Source organism: Struthio camelus, chromosome 1 (genome assembly GCF_040807025.1).
Source record: "Struthio camelus isolate bStrCam1 chromosome 1, bStrCam1.hap1, whole genome shotgun sequence".
Lineage (NCBI taxonomy): Eukaryota > Metazoa > Chordata > Aves > Struthioniformes > Struthionidae > Struthio > Struthio camelus.
Window position 1 is genome coordinate 8,927,524 of NC_090942.1, and position 17,403 is coordinate 8,944,926.

Genomic DNA, 17,403 nt, shown 5'->3' on the forward strand with positions numbered 1-17,403 from the left:
ACGGTACTTAAGCAAAGTGAGCAAAGCAGATCCAGTGCCAGCAACCATATTCAACCAAGAGTCCAGATTAGTGGACGAGTCCATAGTGATGAGGCAGGACCAATATCAAATCAGCATGTCTGCAAGTGCCAGGTTCAGAGACAGTAACCAGGGTCAGCAATAGCCTAATGATCGCCAGACAAGCCCATAGTGGTGGGGCAGGTCCGAGGTCAAGCTGGAAAGTCAAGTCCACGGGTCACAGTCAGGATCTGGATCAGAGGGGTATGCGATCTGGCACAGGCTTGATGTGGCGCACCACTAGAGGGGCTTCTGGGATTCCTTCAAATTCCAGGGTTAGTTGCACTGAACTCAAGAGATCATCATTTGTCAAGTATAAGAACTTATTAGAGCTAAGTGGTTCTACACATATGATGGACACTGGACAACACTAAACAATTAACATCAGACAATCTACAAGTATAACAAAGCTAAAATGTGTAGTAAATAACTAAAAATAGAATACACATATCAGAGCTCTGTGGTTAAGCCACGGATGCACAGTACAATGGCCATTCTTGGATGTATGGTACAATGGCTGCTCTCGTCCTTTCCTTGTCCTTATGGGCCACCACTCCAGTAGAGTTTTCTCTGGATTGCTCTCACTAAGCTTGAGCCGCACCAAGATGATTCGGGTTCTCCCTGGTAATTCGCATCAGGGTTGTACCTGCTGATGGGTGGGCTGTCGAGTCTGCAGGCCACCTGATGGTGAGTCCGAGTGCAAACCAGAGGTATGTGGCTTGCTCTCTTGTATCTTTCCTAGTTCATTATCCAACTGATCAATGCCTGACTGCAGTTAGACAATAGAACAGATGTCCTCAGTCGATAACATTCTGGATACCAACAGGATGGTCAACAGGTAACAGTACACATATTAGTATGGATGTTCAACAGATAACCCAGTGCGAAGTTTCACAGTACCTAGGTGCTTATGATGTGAGTCTGGGGTGTCACTTCCCCTTTGCTGGCTAGGTTTGCTCAGTAGTCATGGAGTCACTGGAAGGCTAGGGACCCCACAGTGTGGTGACTCTGGCCCTGGTACACCTAGGATCTTGCGGAGCACCCCAGAGCAATCCCCTCTTCTATGGGTTGCACCATCCTGAGTCCCATGCTTGCCTATGTGGCACCTATCACATGGCTGCAACTCAGATTAGTCAGGGACCTGGGGTGGTGAGAGCCTCAGTTTCAATGCAGTGCCCAGGAGCCGGCGGTTGAGCTTGCACCGGCACTTCTTCCAGCTGTTTTTCAAACAGCTTCAAAGGTGGCCGATGCTTCTTGAACAGCTCTCTCTTACCAGAGGGTGAGCTTTGAGCACAGGTGGGTGGATACTGAGGATGGCAGGGGGATGTGCTCAGCACCCTGACACCAAGGATCAAATGCCATAAGATGGAATCTCCCCTGTCAAGCTCTGTTCTCAAGCTTGTGAACCCAGTTTCTTCTTGTTCCCTTCTCTGCCCTTCCCTTTATTATCCTAGGTGTGCGAGGTCTGTATTTGACCTAAAACATGCAGAATGTCCTAGTTTCATTTATACGGAGGACCTTGTTTGGGGCTTTGAGTCCTACAGTTGCCTAACACACCACATGAGTCCAGTGTCTTCTTGTTTCAGACTCAAATCATGTACAAATGGATAGAGCCCAAGATCTGCAGAGAGGATCTTCCTGATGCGTTGACCCTACCACCTTCTGGAGAGAGGAAGGATTGTCCACCCTGCAATCCTGGCTTTTACAACAACGCCTCATCTTCCTGCACTCCTTGTCCACAGGGCACGTTTTCAGATGGCACGCAGGGTAGGAGACCTGTCCCCCTGAAGGCGTCCTTTCAATATTTGACTGCAGTCCGTCACCTACAGACATTGCTTGTGTCCCTAAAGATAGTTGTCTGTTTGTATGTGGCTCACTTTAAAGATATATCACCATAAGCCAGAGTTCGTTTCCCATAAAATAATTATTGAATGGCATTTGGGAGAAGGAGTAGGATGTCTGTTTTCCCTCAAAAGTCCTTTCTTACCATGGACTGCTTCTGTAAGTTGACCTGCTGCATTCTGCATGTGTTCCTTGGCTGATATAAACATCCTAAGGGTTATTTTTAAGGGTTTCTGAGAAGTGAATCAGAATTTTCAGTCAGTACTTCCTTTCTGTCCTTTCTTCTGTCCACACTGAGTTCTTCCCTGTGCAAATCTCATTTTAAGTACTATCAGCTGAGAACCCTACCAACTTTGTCTGGCCTAAAGTCTGACTCGTTGGTTCTGAAATGTACTGACCCAGTAGTCACCTACAGAAGTTTGTGGGAATTGTTGTTTACCAATATCATCAAATTTTTAGGTGAAGCCACTAAAAGGAGTACGGTTCGAGGCATCAGTTGCAGATCAGTTACCATGGTTAGGGTCTTCAGTTTGTAAAACACTGGCCTGATTTTTCTTAATGCTCGGGCCCTGATAAGTCATTGGCTTTTTAATTGTAAAGAAATGAATTATTTTCTTAGCTCAATATTTATCCCAAAGAGTAAAATGCTAATATCTGTGTTCTTTGAAGCACTGTGTTTGAGATGCACTTTGGCCATGTGATTTCCTTCTCCTGCCTTCTCTCCCTCTAGAGTGCAAAGCCTGCCCTGCTGGAACTGAGCCAGCTCTTGGGTTTGAGTATAAGTGGTGGAACATCCTGCCAAGCAACATGAAGACTTCTTGTTTTAACGTCGGCAATTCAAAGTGTGATGGGATGAATGGTGAGCCAAACTCCCTGTATTGTTACGTGCCTGTCTTTCTCCTGTGCTGATCACCATTGTATTGGAGCGCCCATCAAAATGAATATGCTCTTTGCTGAGTGAGTCATAACACAGAGTTCCTTCCTTTTCTTTAATTGCACCAGGCTTGATAATTCCTGTGGGAAGTAGTGTCACTGAATGTCAGAAAGAGGAAATAAAACATCTCTTGTATACCAGAAGAGGGCAGAAGCTGCAGTCCTGTCAGCCAAGGATCTGTCCTGTGATAGATTTTTATGCCTCTGAATATCTCCATTATAAAAAAGCTTGACTTCTCTCTAATTTATCTCCTTTCGTGTTTTGTGAAAGCTATGTCTTTCAAGGACACTTAATTCTTTCGGAAAACTGCCTTTGTTCATTTAGCGTTCAGAGCTTTCGCTCTGCGCATGTACTAAGTCATGTACTCTGCACATTGCAGCAGAGAGCAGTCACAGCTCACCCGTGAAAATGGTCCTGTTCAGGACTTCTCCCATCTCCGGCCCTCTCTGAGAAATTTTCCTTGGGCTGATCTGCCTTTTTAGGTTGATGTGACTCAAGCTTTGAACTGTGTTGAACAGGGATGCAGTTAGGTATATGCATAGATTAATGCATATACCTAACTTTAATGCATAGATTCATTGATTCATCAGTTTTAAGGCTGAAGGAGATTAGGTGCATCAGCCTGTCTGAGCTGCACAGCACAGGTCTGGGAATTTCATTTGCTCTGCTGATTTCAAGGTTACATTAGCCTCTAAAATCAGCAGTTAATTAAATTACTAAATTTTTATTTCAAAAGCATTATTATACTGTTCTACAGTTTATACCAGGCACCTTTAAAATGTACTAATACACTGAATGGTTAAAAAGTATGATAGCATAGCAACTTTTTGTAATATGACCCAGAAACCAGTCATTTATTGAAAAACCTGTGTATTTTGTCCTATGAAGGTTGGGAGGTGGCTGGTGACCATATCCAGAGTGGGACAGGAGGCTCAGACAATGACTATCTTATCTTGAACCTGCACATCCCGGGATTTAAGTAAGGAACAGATTTTTTTTCCATCAATTTCTCATTTGTTTCTGCCTCTTGCACCTATTTCGCATCACCCCAGCGTGAACAGGGTTTTCCTTTTTGAAGTGTAAGAATGTCACGGTTCATGAATTAGAAACAACAGGAAACTCGGATTTTGTTCCTGTGTCCCCAGTAGGCGCGCTGCAGCAAATTGAATTCTGTAAGACCTTGATTTTCAGCAGCATTTACTTGAGTTTGAGGTACCAGCTGGCTGGCAGTCTAGAAAGAGAGTAAAGATGTTCCTGGTCCTCTGATTCTAAATCATGCTAAAGTAACCAGCTAAACTACACTTGCTGAAAGGAGTTGACCCAAACCCATTTTATTTTGCATTGAGGCTGACTCCAGTCGGTGTGCACAGTCTGTGCTTACCCTGGAGTCGGTGGAGAGGTGTTCAAGAGAATAGTACGTCCCACCTCTTCTGCACCCTAAATCAGCTGCTGGAGGTGCTTGCCATATCTCAGCCGAGGGGGACTGTAACTTCTTACACTGTGTTACCAACTATGATTTTTATTTTAGATTATGGGAAAACAATGAAAACCAAAGAGAAGCAGGAAACATCTGTGGAAAAGCTTGGCATGTCACTGTGTGTTGCTCTGTGACAGTCACTAGAGATTCAGTAAAACACCTCCGTACTGCTGAGTGCTAGTAGGGGATGAGGGTACTTTTAAGTTTTTACAGGGGAGCACCCGAATTTTTATGGTTCGCGTGAAACTCCTGAATGCAAGTCCTACCACTGGAGGGTAGAGGCAAAACGATCAATGCAAATCACTTTATACTTAGAGCGACTCCCACAAAGCAGAGTTAAGCATTAAGGTTCCCTACCAACACACTTGCATTTGGGTGATGCCTGTAGGGAGGGAACTGTACTGTAAAGAAGTCATGCACTCAGAAAATGATCATGCTGCGTCTGCTACCCAGCACAGAAACGCTATGTAAACCCGGCCTCCGTAGTTCTGCAAGGACAGGTTTTATGTGACAGAATTTCTGTAGTTTCCCTGCTGTACCAAAAGCAATTGGAGGGGTTGACTGTTGTGTGTCTGGAGAGCACCTTGCAAATGTTTCATTCGTTCTCTGTTAAACAGACCTCCGACATCAGTGACGGGAGCCACTGGGTCAGAACTAGGACGGATTACTTTTGTTTTTGAGACCATCTGTTCAGCAGATTGTGTGCTGTACTTTATGGCGGTAAGTGAGACCTCTCTCTCCATGACTGACGACTCAGCCTGGTATTCCACATGTCACTTTAATCTCTACATAGGCGTCATTAGTTGCGCTTGCTTTATTATGACTAAGATTAAGCATGACATTAGTTTAATATCTGAGGTGCCCTTGCAGGAAGGATTTAATTAATGAGCTAGCAAAGTTTCTTCATCACTCAAATTCTTGGTTATTTGTTTATTAAAAAAAAAAAAAAACATTTGACACCAGAGAGCCAGTTTTGCCCTTGTTAAACACATTGATAAAACTCGCGTCATCTTTCATGCAGTCAGGGTTGCCTCCATAAGTTTAATAGCATCACAAGCCAAGGTGTGGGATAGAGGGACGAGAAGCAGAAAACTTGACATTTTAGTCCTGCTTCTGTCAGTGACCTGGGGAATCACTGGAACTGTAGACAGACATTTGTTTGTGAAGGGGTGTCTTGGATAAGTGCTGTGGTTTTTACTTTCCTCATCCTGCTTATTGTCAGGCCAGCTGAGGTAAGGTAGCTGAACCTGCAGCTGTTCCCTCATCCCTTCCACTGCAAAGTGAAGCTTTTTTTTTTTCTCCTCTTGAAACCTCCTTTAGACTGGTAAGCAGATGCTTTTCCGTATTCAGGCATAATTTAAAAGAATCTGCTGCATCTGGCACTGGAGCAGAGCTGGAGCGCTCACGTGGTCATTTAGAGCTGATGGAGAACACGAAACAAAGCCATAGACCGCACAGGTTTCTTCTTTGGCAGTGCTTTATTGGTTTCAGTTCTATTTCACTTGAGATACCAGCAAACTGGGTATCCAAAGATGGTGGAACCTACAGTTTTTCTTTAAATTTTGAGCTTCCCCTCTCTGTGCCATGGCACCCACATGTTTTCCAGAATTTGAAATCTGAAAGAACCACTGTGATGAACTGTCTGGATAACATTTATAAGCTGCTATAGGACTTTGAACTTTACTGTTGTGTGAACAAGAGCATCTTTAGAATAGCTGCCCATTTTCAATGGAAAAATTACCAGTGGTGGAAAATTGAGGATAAATATATTTCATCTTCTGTGTTAAATGTTAAATACAAATTTAAAGTCCTTTATATATATTAATCATTATTATTATAACACACTGGCAGTCAATATAGCATGACTCTACTTTTCACCTTTTTTATTATGCACGTTTTCAGGATGTCAATCGAAAAAATACCAACGTGGTGGAATCGTGGGAAAGAAGTAAAGAGAAACAGTCCTACACTCACATCATCTCCAAAAATGCCTCCTTCACATTCACCTGGGCCTTCCAGAGAATAAACGAGGGCCAAGATGTAAGTGTTTCTTTATGTGCAGGCTTTTACACCACAGCTTTCCTTGGACATTCATCCCTGGAGGTCTCGCCCTGCGTTGAAGCTCATGGGATTCTCATAAAGGCGCCGAGTGGCTTCAGTATCATTGCAGGGCAGCTGTGGATAAACCCCTGCCCCTGCTACACATGCTGAAAGCCAGGCGTGTGCCCAAGCCCATCCGTAAATCGGTGCCGTGACGCACAGTGCCGTTTTTCGGGTCTGCACGCTGTGGCACAAGCGGCACCCGGGTCGTTTTCTTCCACTCTCGTTTCAGAGCAGGCAGTTCATCAACGACGTGGCCAAGATCTACTCCATAACGGTGACCAACGCAGTGGATGGAGTTGCCTCTTCTTGCCGGGCCTGTGCACTGGGCTCTGAGCAGTCTGGCTCATCCTGCGTGCCCTGCCCAGCAGGACATTACATTGAGAAAGAGACCAGCCAGTGCAAGGAGTGTCCAGCCAACACCTTCCTGTCCATCCACCAGGTCTATGGCAGAGAGGCCTGTGTCCCCTGTGGGCCCGGCAGTAAGAGCACCAAGGTACTGGAGCTAACAGAGGCTCTAAGCTATGGGCAGGCAGGTTGTAATATAACCCCCAAATGCCAGTTTTACTTCTTTACTACAACTGTGTGGCTTGTTAGCAGTGGAGTATAATTATAACCAACCATCTCTTTCTTCCAAATATGTCTCCAGTCTAATTGTGTTTATAAATGTGTGATAACAACACAGAGATGACCACACTGGCTCAAACAAAAGGTCCATTAAGCCATGTATCAAGAAGCTGCATTGAGAACAGGCCAAGCATATGCGTTCCTTCCACCTAAAACTCTCCTGGCCTCCTGCTGTTTTAAGCTCAGGGACTTTCTGAGCTGGATGATGTTTCTGGGTTTTTCGTAACGTGTAACAAAGTTCTTGTGTATGAACTTACCCTTAAGCTCAAATAAACTTTGAGCAGGCACAGCATCCTTGGCAAGGAGTTGCACAGGGGTGTGAAGAACCAGCCCATTTTGTTCATATTCTGCCTGTCTCTGACTAGGCTCGTTTCCTATTCCTATTTCTTGAGCTCTGTTTCTTGCGTTTCCTTTGCAAGGTAAAAATGTAACTGAGCCCTTGTTCTGATCTGGGGCTCTGAGATCCTTAAAAACATCTACAGTAAAACGGAGCAAGTGACTGCGTTCGCTTAGCTAGTGCAGGGGACAGGAGACAGGGCAGGCTTGGGGAATGTTAAAAGTGCGTCTGATACTTGATTGCAAGGAACTGAAACAGGAATGGAGGTTGTCCCCAGCCAGCTGAGGCAGCGGCGAGGTGAATCAGGAGCGCAGGGCAAAGTCCTCCTCCAACCTTACAGAGAAAGCGGTCCTGTCTGCCCCTGTTGCTTTAACTCTTAGGTGGTAGCTGAATGGTTTGCTGCTGGTCCGTAACTGTTCTTTGATATATGCCTCTCCTTATCCGAAGGACCACTCTACCTGCTTCAGTGACTGCTTGGTGTCATACGTCAAGGATAACCAGAGCCTGAATTATGATTTTAGTAACCTCAGCCAGGTGGGCTCATTAATGAGCGGGCCCAGCTTCACCTCCCGAGGGACCAAGTTCTTCCATTTCTTTAACATCAGCCTGTGTGGGAATGAGGTGAGCTCGGTGGGTTTTGAGGGTCTGGGGGATTGACCAAAGTGTTGCCTTTGTTTATGCTCTGTGGTGTCATACTAATGAGACAGGCCGGGTGCTCCCCTACAGCTGAGCTCTCACCATCACACAGCAAACGCTTTCCTCTGGATCTCCCCAGCGAGCTGATTTTAAGCAGCCAAGTGATTTTCCAGATCTGATGTGGCAGTGCTTTAGGCACAAGTAACCTTCACATCCCTGTCCTTTCTTCGTTCTCGTGCCTCTGGGTCCCTTGGGTCACAGCCCTGACCTTTTTGGTGTTCCCACCAAGGGAACTCAAGCGAAGAGCCTGAGTTTTTCAGTGATCAGCTTCTTTCCATATAGCCTCTGTTTCTCTTTTGTGTTGCAGCACCCCTGCCTCCCCTCCTTGCTGCCTATATGCACTTACCAGTTAGTGCCTGTTAGTGACTTTATTTGCAGTATTTTAAAGCATTAGAAAAATGTGTTTAACCTGTGAGTGCAAACAGGCTCTGCTTTTGCTGTTGCAAGTTAATACATGCTTCCCAGAGCCAGGGTTTCCTGGGCTGGGGTTTGCAGCATACCAGGGCACTGCCCACGTAGAAATAGATCTCCCAGATTACACCGTCACATATATAAATTGCAATTTGTAGCAGTGCCAATGATGTGAATTGACCCAGGAAAGCCAATGCATGTAGTTTACGTGATGTTGAGTCCTGTAAAGTTCTGAAGTTTCTTTCCCGTCTACCAAAAGGCTCAAACACCTCCAAGAGTTGAGGCAGATGAGCAGTCACATTTCTTTACGGTGATTTACTGTAGGACTTAAACATATGTTTAAGTACCTCCCTGGATTAGAGCTGCTGACAGCTAGATCCACAAGGGGTACAGGGACCCACACTCTGTGGATCTGGTCTCCATTTCCCCAGATGCTGTCAACCACATGACCAGGTCCTGAGTGCTTGGCATTTTTAGAGTCAGGCCTACACTGAATTTTTTGATTTTTCTTTCATTGCTGTTGCTTTGAGATTCTAGCACAGGTCTTGAAATCTGACGTTAATGCAGCCTTAAAGGCTGTGACCTAATATATGTCTGGTTATGGATTTCGTGTATTTATGCTTTGAGAATATTTTATGTGGATTAAATCCCAAATAAAGAGGTATTCTGCAGTGTATAATTTACGGGCAAGGGAAATATGATTTTCCTTTGCAAGCCATTTTATTATGCTCTTCAAGTAAACACTGTGCTGTCGAGATAGACAAAGAGAAGTGCTTCGTAGCACAGGTTTCTGATAAGACATATGCAGGAGGTGACATCTTGTTTCTGAATGTGTACTAGGCTTTAATTGGAGCCTTCAGTTTAATGTTACCGTTTGTCTCTCTCATGATAAAAACATCAAGCTGTTTTCAAGATGCACTTAGATGCACTAAGTTTGCAATCCCTCCCTTCCCAAACCTGTTCACATCCCACCAACAAACCAACAGCTTCCACATTTTCCCTGATTGTCCACAGGGGAAAAAGATGGCTATTTGCTCTGACAATATCACAGATGTTACTGTGAAGGACATGGTTGCGGAATCGGAAGATTTTTCCAATTTTGTGGGAGCTTTTGTCTGTCAGTCCACCATCATCCCGTCAGACAGCAAGGGTTTCCGAACAGCCCTGGCTCTGCAGTCCAACAGTCTTGCCGACAGGTTCTTAGGTACGTGGCTTTGTCTTTTACAGGTGGCTGAGGGGGAAGGCTCTTAAGACTGACGAGCTCATAATAATAATACTAATACTATTAGTAATAATAAAACAGAGATAAGGCTTTTTTAATCCCTGCAAACTTAACGCACACCAGAAACACCTGCTCAGTGTCTTTCTGTGGAAAGTGTGTTGCTTGTTATGGTATCTTGGCTCCCTCAGACTGGACAAGAAAGATAACATGTACATTCCCTCCATCCTTCAGAGTTTGAGATGTACTCGACAGGGAACGCATGCCTGCATTTAAGGCCTTTAGAAGACAATGATGGGGCAATACAGGGCAAGACTATTCAAGTGATGCACTAATGCTTGAAGATACCAGACAACGGTGTGATGGAAGTATTTCAGAGAAGAAACTTGCTATCATGGATGTACTCTGATGTCCTTAGGGTCACGCTGTAGATCATTCTCGGCTCAGTAGCGCTGCATTACCCTGGGAGGAGAGCAGAAAGGCAGTCCAGGACTAAGTCCCAGTGTCCCATTTTGTTCCTGAGCTGCTAAGCAGATCTTGACTTTTGCTTTTGCCACTGTTTCAGTATAGCTGATGGCAGAAGGAGAAGAATAGGGACTGTCCCCATGCTTTATCTTCCATGCCACTAGTACTCTCACTTCCCTATGTTCTTGTGGTTCTCAGGGCACAGAGAATTTCAGCACAGAAATCTGGGGAATATAGTTAAAAAGAGCTGGTTTTCTTTCATGTTTCCTGCCTCGCTCGTGTAGGACAAGACCATAATAGCCATGCCAGTCCAAGTCTTTGTGCCCAGAGTCTCCACTCTGGCAATGTCAGAAGAGGAACCTGATGTGGGATATAATTAGGTGACGAAGGTCAGGGTGGCCTGGGGCCATGCACATCTTTAAGTCATTTATTGCTCCTGATCACAGGTTCCCGGAATTTAAGGCCAGAGTAGACAATGAAGTCATTTACTTTGTTCACCTATCTGTCACAAGCATTGAGTGTTTGTACTTTTTACCTGGCACTAAGCCTAGACGTTTGTGTTTGACAAAATCACATCTTTGGAAAAGCATTGAACCTACACTTTTAAGACTGGCGGAAATGAAAACTCTGCCATAGTCATTGGTAATTTTTTCCACTGGTCAGTCACACTCTCTATATTTTCTTTTAAAGCAGCCTTATTTCCTATATGAATTTGCCTGGTTTCTGTTTTCAGCTCTTGCTTCTTGTTATTCTTTCTCCACTTCACACCTGCTTTTTCCTTCCTGGAGAAATATTTTGTATACTGTGATCATCACACCTCCTCATTGCACCCTGCCCAGTCTGCCGTTCTGATAAAATAAACAGAACAAGTTCTTCTAAGTCTCTGGCTATGAAGAATTTTTTTTCAAGCCTCTGAATATTTTTGAGGCCTTTTTTGCAGCCTCTGTAACTTGTCAGTATCTTTTCTTAAACATTGGACACCAAACTGGAATACTATTCCACTCTTTGGTTTTCTATCACAAATAAAGACAATAAAAAACACCTTGCTGTTTGAGTCCCCAAGCCCTTCTTGCTGCAAACTCAGGGGTTTCATGGTGTCCTCTTGGATCGTGATATCCACTCTAGATCTTTTTCAGAGTTACAGTTTCCAAGGGTCAATCTCTCTCCTTTAGGAAGGGCCTTCATCCCTCGGTGTGCTTGGCTGCACTAAAGTATGTTTAGTTTGTATGGGATCAGCTTACTGAGTGAGCCAAGTTGCTCTGTATTATATTCCTGGTCCTCTTCTTAATCTTTGTCTCATTTACATGCTTTACCAACATTGCTTGTGTACTTACAGATCACTGATAAAAATTTTGCATTTTGCGGACTCCGTTATCAACGCTTAGAAAAGCCCAGAGATATACCCCATTTGATGACAGTTTTCCATAGACAGCTACTTTATATAATTGGTTAGTTTAATATTTTTTAATCCAGAGTATGCACTTTATTGAAATAACACTGCTAACTTTTTAATTAGAATCTCATGTAGTAATTAGTGAAGTACTTGATAAATTTACATAATTTACTTTAGCAACCAAATTCATAAGTGCTCGAGGATTGAAATTAAATTTGTTCATCAGGAGTGTTTTCCATAAATTCATGTCGACTGGTACAAACCCGTCTCCCATTTCCCATTTTTGATTTTTCGCCTCATCAGGTTAACCACAGTGTAATCTGTTTTAGTCTTGTCCTTTTTGAATTTCTGCACCATCCTTTTATTCTCCGTCGGTCTTCTGACATTTCCCTATCATTACAAACTCTCTTAAAGACCAACACCTGTAAGCAAGAGACCTCTGTGGCCACCTCACTCCTATGTCCAGGCCACCTGGCCTTGCTAGTCTCCAAGTGGGCATCCCAAGCAGATACTAACATCCTCTCTTGCCACTAAAGGAATGAGAGATGTTCAGTTATTTTCTTGGAAAGCAAGCCGAGAGTCCTGATTTTTTCTGATACAGAGAAAAAAATATTAAGATCTTCTGCTGCTTTTTCTTTATTATAATTGTTTCATTCCAAAATGGTTGAAGTTTGCCTTTCCCAGCCATCAGCAGGCCTGTAAGATGTCCTTTCATTTCTAGTATTCCTAAAAAAAACCCAAATTTATAATTTTTCAAGTGCTGCCAAATATAGGCTTATTCCTGAAAACTTTAGCATCCGTTACTATTTTTCTCTTACTCATTCCTTTTGATTTAAATTGATTGATCCTTGATTCTTTATTCCTCTCCATGGAGCATGTGCCACTGTTTTTATTTGAATTGCCCCTTTACCACTGCCCTGATCCAAGGTAGAATTTTAGTCAAAGCTGTTGTCATTCAGAGAGAGTCATTGTGGCTTTTTAGCTGTCTAATTAATATCTTTTAAAGAATGTCAATTTTCTTCCGTATTTGATTTTGCTTCTAATGTACTTATTTTTGAGAAAATGCACTTTAAGGTGCCAGCTATACAGTATTGCATGTTGCATGGGAATATTCTCTTTTTGAATCTATTGAAGATATTGAGGTCCCTAGGAGCTATGATTGTCCAGTCCAGTGATTAATCAATCTCTGTTCATCATGTTGAGATCCAGCAGCTTATTTTGTTCTCTGTGTTGATTTAATGCTCTGTAACAGTACCTCACCCATATGTCCTCCTGGGCACTGTTAGTGCATCGATCCATGTCCTTTCAAGATCCCGTGATCTCAGTTATCAGTAGTCCTAAACCAGGTAATTGTGTCTAGTGCAAACTGCCATGCCATCACCTTTGCTATCTCTCCACGCTATTTTCCCTAAAAGAGTTATAACCAGACTTGAATTTTCCAGCCATGTGAATCATCCTCCCAGATGTAAAGCCAGTTATATCAAACTCCTGAGAATGCAGTTAGATTCTCCAAACTGTTGCAAGAACAAGTGGAAAACATCTTTTCTTCACAGTCTTTTCCATCTTCCCACCTGTTGCTAGGTGCTACCACGTTGCTTTTTCTTATTATTCTAGCTATTTTTCACCTGGCTTGAAGGATGCAGCCTATCCCATTTGTACAGCTCCCTCTTCTTCTAAACTGCTGCAGTGCAGCACCAATATTTTCTGTCTTCTCTTGTTTATGGGATGGGAAGGAGCTCTAAGAACTTCAGTTGCTTGAGTCTTCCTTTTTTTTCCAGCTGTCCTCCAAAATCCATGCAGCCCTGTGTAACCTGTGTTCTTCCACATGAGTCTGTTATTTGTTTCAAAATGTATAATTAAGGCTTGCCTATGACTCCATGCATCTTCTGAATCTTGCCATCACATTTTCCATTTTTTTTTCCATGAATACTATAGATTGCTCAGGGTGTTAGGTTATGATATCGTAGAGTTATGCATACGAGCATCATATGCCAGGTGTATGCTTTGAGCAGCAGATTGGCTCTCCAGACCTTCCCAACCTAATTATTCTGTGATTCTATGATATCCCCAAATTTCTCTGAATTCATATAAAGAGCAAAACTTATTTGCAGTGTTGTTATTGTGTTACCTTTTTATTTTGTTACGAACGTATGATGAAATCAGACTGTATGAGAAACGTGAGTCTGCAAAGATCACTTAGGTTGAAGAATGTTGTCTAGTTAATGGCTAGCATACGAAATGCTATTAACTGAGAGTCATTCTTTGTCAGCTGAAAAATAGAGATGTGAATCCCTCTGAAAGCCATTCTTAGCTTGCTCCTTTTTTTTTGTTTGTTTGTTTTTGCTCACATTTTAGGAGCTACTGTTGAAACGATGCTGGAAAATATCAGCATCAAGACAGATATGTTTCCTCTCTCTCCAAGCAAAATACCTGATGTGCATTTCTTTTACAAGTAGGTAAAACACCGTTTTATTGGTACATCAACTTTCTTCATTTGTCTAAATGAAACTAGAACTATGAGGGAAGATCTTTAAGCCACCTTTAAACTTTATCACTTTAATCAGTATCTGATTGATACTGATGGGCAGGTAGAAGAGTATGCTATATGATCTGCAAATATGCTGTTCACTAAAGTCTCAATTACACTTGATTTGTAGAGAGTGACACAGAGCTTTGATTCATCCAGGTGCCATTTCCAATGTCACATTCCTTTCCGCAATATCCACCTCACATTGTATATTTTCTTTCACATTCATTTGGATTTACTTTGACATTACAAAAATGAGTTGACCAAGGTTAAAAAAAATGTTCCAACCTGCACAGATACTAGTATACCTATCCTGTTCTTCAACTTTCCTCCATAAAGAGAATATCTGAGATGGGGCATGATCACAGATCACCTCAATTAAGATGTCCTCACGTAGGTGTCTGCATGTGTACTCAGTTTCTAAGCTCGGGCTTGGAGCCTACAGAGCTATTCAGCTCATCCTGCGGCACATACTTTCATTCATTCTCCTGGTTTGCTCTCTAGGCTGTTTTGACTTTATTGATAGATCTTAATTGGCTGTAACACTTTGGATATCAGCGCTTTATGCATATGTGGACACCTAAATTTAAGTGTCTGAATCTGCAGATTGGATCCCACGCTGTAATATACTTTGAGTATATTATGGACTTGACTTGCAATGCTTATCATGTTGGAATAAAGTCCATTTTTTGAATCCTCCTTGCCTTCTGCTATTTCAGGAAAATGTGGCACTCAGATTCGTAGGTGAGGAGAGAGCCATCATAAACCCTCCAGCAGAGTAACACACCAGTCCCAGTTTCTGCAGTTCTGTTTATTAATCATTCTATTCTGTTCTGTGGGCAGGTTTATTCCTTGGCTCAGCAGAATTCAAACTAGCCAGAAAACAGAACAGTTTCCGCAGGTGGCATCTTAGAGTACCTGGAGATTTAAATGATGTGATGAATCCTACCTTGCTTCCATTGCTCCTTTTTTTTTATCCTTCCAGCTAGTAATGGTGAAAGTGCTGTGGTAAAGGGTATTTCTTTAGTATTGCAGAAGCATAAATAAATGATCAGAGACCTATGCAGCAGCAACACATATGTACTGCAGTGGAAATGTTTTACTGACCACACATTTTCCCTCTTGTTTCACGTTAGGTCTTCAACAGTGACAACCTCCTGCGAAAATGGCCGCGCAACTGTTGTGACGATGAGATGCAACCCCAGCAAACCAGATCAAGGAGAGCTTTCTGTGCCTAGGTATCTAATTATTTTTATCCCAATAGTGCCTAAAAGCCCTCTTCCCTCAGATATCCTTTACAAACCTCAGCAGTAACCTTATACTTAAATGCAGTTAGAAGTGCTCTCTCCCTCATGAGCCCCCTGGAGATCTCCCTCGTTTCTTCTAGGTGAAGGCCTTGCTGCAGGTCCTGCGTGCCCATCACCTCCCAGCAGACCAGCTGCTCTGTATTTGATCTATGCAGTGACAGGGGTCAGAGCTCGGGCAGGCTGTTCCAAACTTAAATTCAAAAGTGCCTGTTGCCAGTGTTTTGTTTTCTGCACTTCTCATTCCTTTCAGACCCTCATCTTTGACTTCCTGATTAAAGCTGCCTAGTCTGTGCTTTCAGAGGCAGTTTTCCTTCCTTGAGCTACAGCCGTGCCTGTGCATGAAATGATTTTTAGGAAAAGAGCAAGGTGTTCCAGGACCTATGAAATCTTATTGCAATGCTTATCTGAGCCCTGACTCTGTCCAGTTCAAGTTCAATATGTGTTTTGGATCCATATATCTTCAGTGCTATCTTTAGAAATAAAGAAGATAGCAATGATGATAGGCTGGAGATGCAGTGTTGGAGATCAGCTCTCTGGGATTTGAGAGATTTTGGTTCATTTCAATACCAGGAATAGCCTGTGTGATCCTAAGCCTGTCACTCAGTCCTTGTGTTTCTCAGGTTTATACTTGTGAAATGAGGAGAAGAGCGTATCTTCCTCCCAGGTATGGTCTTTCTAAAATCAGTTGGTTAGAGATGTGCTTAGACACTGTGTTAAAGCACTGTGTGCTGAGAGAGGAGCCCCATGCTTTGGTAAAGGTCTGAGGGCAGCGTTATGACTGCAGACTGAGCTGCACTTGCAGTCCTCGTAACCCCCTTGAACATGCAGCACCAATGAGGGCCTTCCTCTACTCCCCATCCTTGAATTGAACCACGTCTGGTCAACTCAAGGGGCCCCTTGGCCCCTTTTACCAGCTGTGTTTCAATCGCCTGACCTGATTTTTCCCTTTACTCTGAGTCAAGTGACTCCAAAAAGCTTCTTCCTTCCAAAACCCTGTATATTCCTATCCCTAAAAACTTGCAGAGAAAAAAACAGTAAAAGGATTAACTTGTTTACCCTTTAGCAACACCCTGTGGTCTTTCAGAAGTTCTCCTCAGCCCTGCTAACCCTCATCTCTGGCTGTCAAGGCCATCTGGATGTTAGCATAAATCTGTTATCACCCCCTCGGCTTATCCTCCTTACCAAAAGTTAAGCCTACTTCCCAGAAGCTAGCAGTGTGAAAAGTTTGGGATTCCCTTTGGTCAGTCTCAGGAGAAGTGAACCATGAACACCTGACTGAAGCCAGAGGCAGCTACTTCTCAGGTGATGGCCAAGTAATCGCTATTTGAATGGCTTTGAAGATGTTTACTCCAGTTTCTTAGGGATCTGATGCGCAAATGATACTGAGCAGCAAGCCACCATGTAATTCCTTGGGTGTGCGTTCTTGCCTTCTAGTGCTATATGTTGAATTCAAGGCGAGTTGTGGATAACCCACCTTTAGTAAGAAAAGTGTAACGTCCCTTCTTTTCAAAATCATGAATGTGGACAGAAACTGCACACAGGTGACATGACATGCCTTAGCTCATTTCCTGTTGATTTCTCCCTTATTAGCCCCCTTTGATTAGCTCAGCAGTCAAATTAGTCGAAAGCTATTTTCAAACAGTGAAGTATCTGATACATGTCAAATAATACTACACATAGCTAACTCCTTGATCCTCCAGATGTAGTATTCCGTATCATGTGAAGCTGCAGTATAAGATGGAAGAGGCAGAGGAGAGAGCTCTATCAATGCTTTTGTCATATATAGAGAAAAAATACTCCGTAATCCAGAGAAGAGAGTTCCTAGTTTTTAAAATCAAAGAAAGCCAGAATGGATTTTTAGCTCAGTGGACTTTTCGATCCTTAAAATTAGGATAATAGATTTCCAGATAATGTTGAAAAACCCTTTAAGCTCATTTTTCTATAGGGATATATTTCACATTTATGAGATCCAGCTTCTTATGGACAGTTGTATGGACTTTTGGTCACTGCT

The 17,403-nt window shown here is 43.0% G+C and overlaps 1 protein-coding gene across 2 annotated transcripts in view; it reads left to right on the plus strand.

The window, feature by feature from the left end:
* ELAPOR2 (endosome-lysosome associated apoptosis and autophagy regulator family member 2) overlaps positions 1 to 17,403 on the plus strand; it is a 105,576-nt gene that overhangs the window by 77,031 nt on the left and 11,142 nt on the right. For both annotated transcript variants that reach the window (XM_068919502.1, XM_068919422.1), the window contains exons 9-18: positions 1,644 to 1,824; positions 2,630 to 2,758; positions 3,722 to 3,812; positions 4,928 to 5,030; positions 6,213 to 6,350; positions 6,643 to 6,906; positions 7,822 to 7,995; positions 9,496 to 9,685; positions 13,914 to 14,010; positions 15,222 to 15,323. In XM_068919502.1, coding sequence (XP_068775603.1) covers positions 1,644 to 1,824; positions 2,630 to 2,758; positions 3,722 to 3,812; positions 4,928 to 5,030; positions 6,213 to 6,350; positions 6,643 to 6,906; positions 7,822 to 7,995; positions 9,496 to 9,685; positions 13,914 to 14,010; positions 15,222 to 15,323 — 1,469 coding nt within the window. The remainder of the gene's footprint in view (positions 1 to 1,643; positions 1,825 to 2,629; positions 2,759 to 3,721; positions 3,813 to 4,927; positions 5,031 to 6,212; positions 6,351 to 6,642; positions 6,907 to 7,821; positions 7,996 to 9,495; positions 9,686 to 13,913; positions 14,011 to 15,221; positions 15,324 to 17,403) is intronic.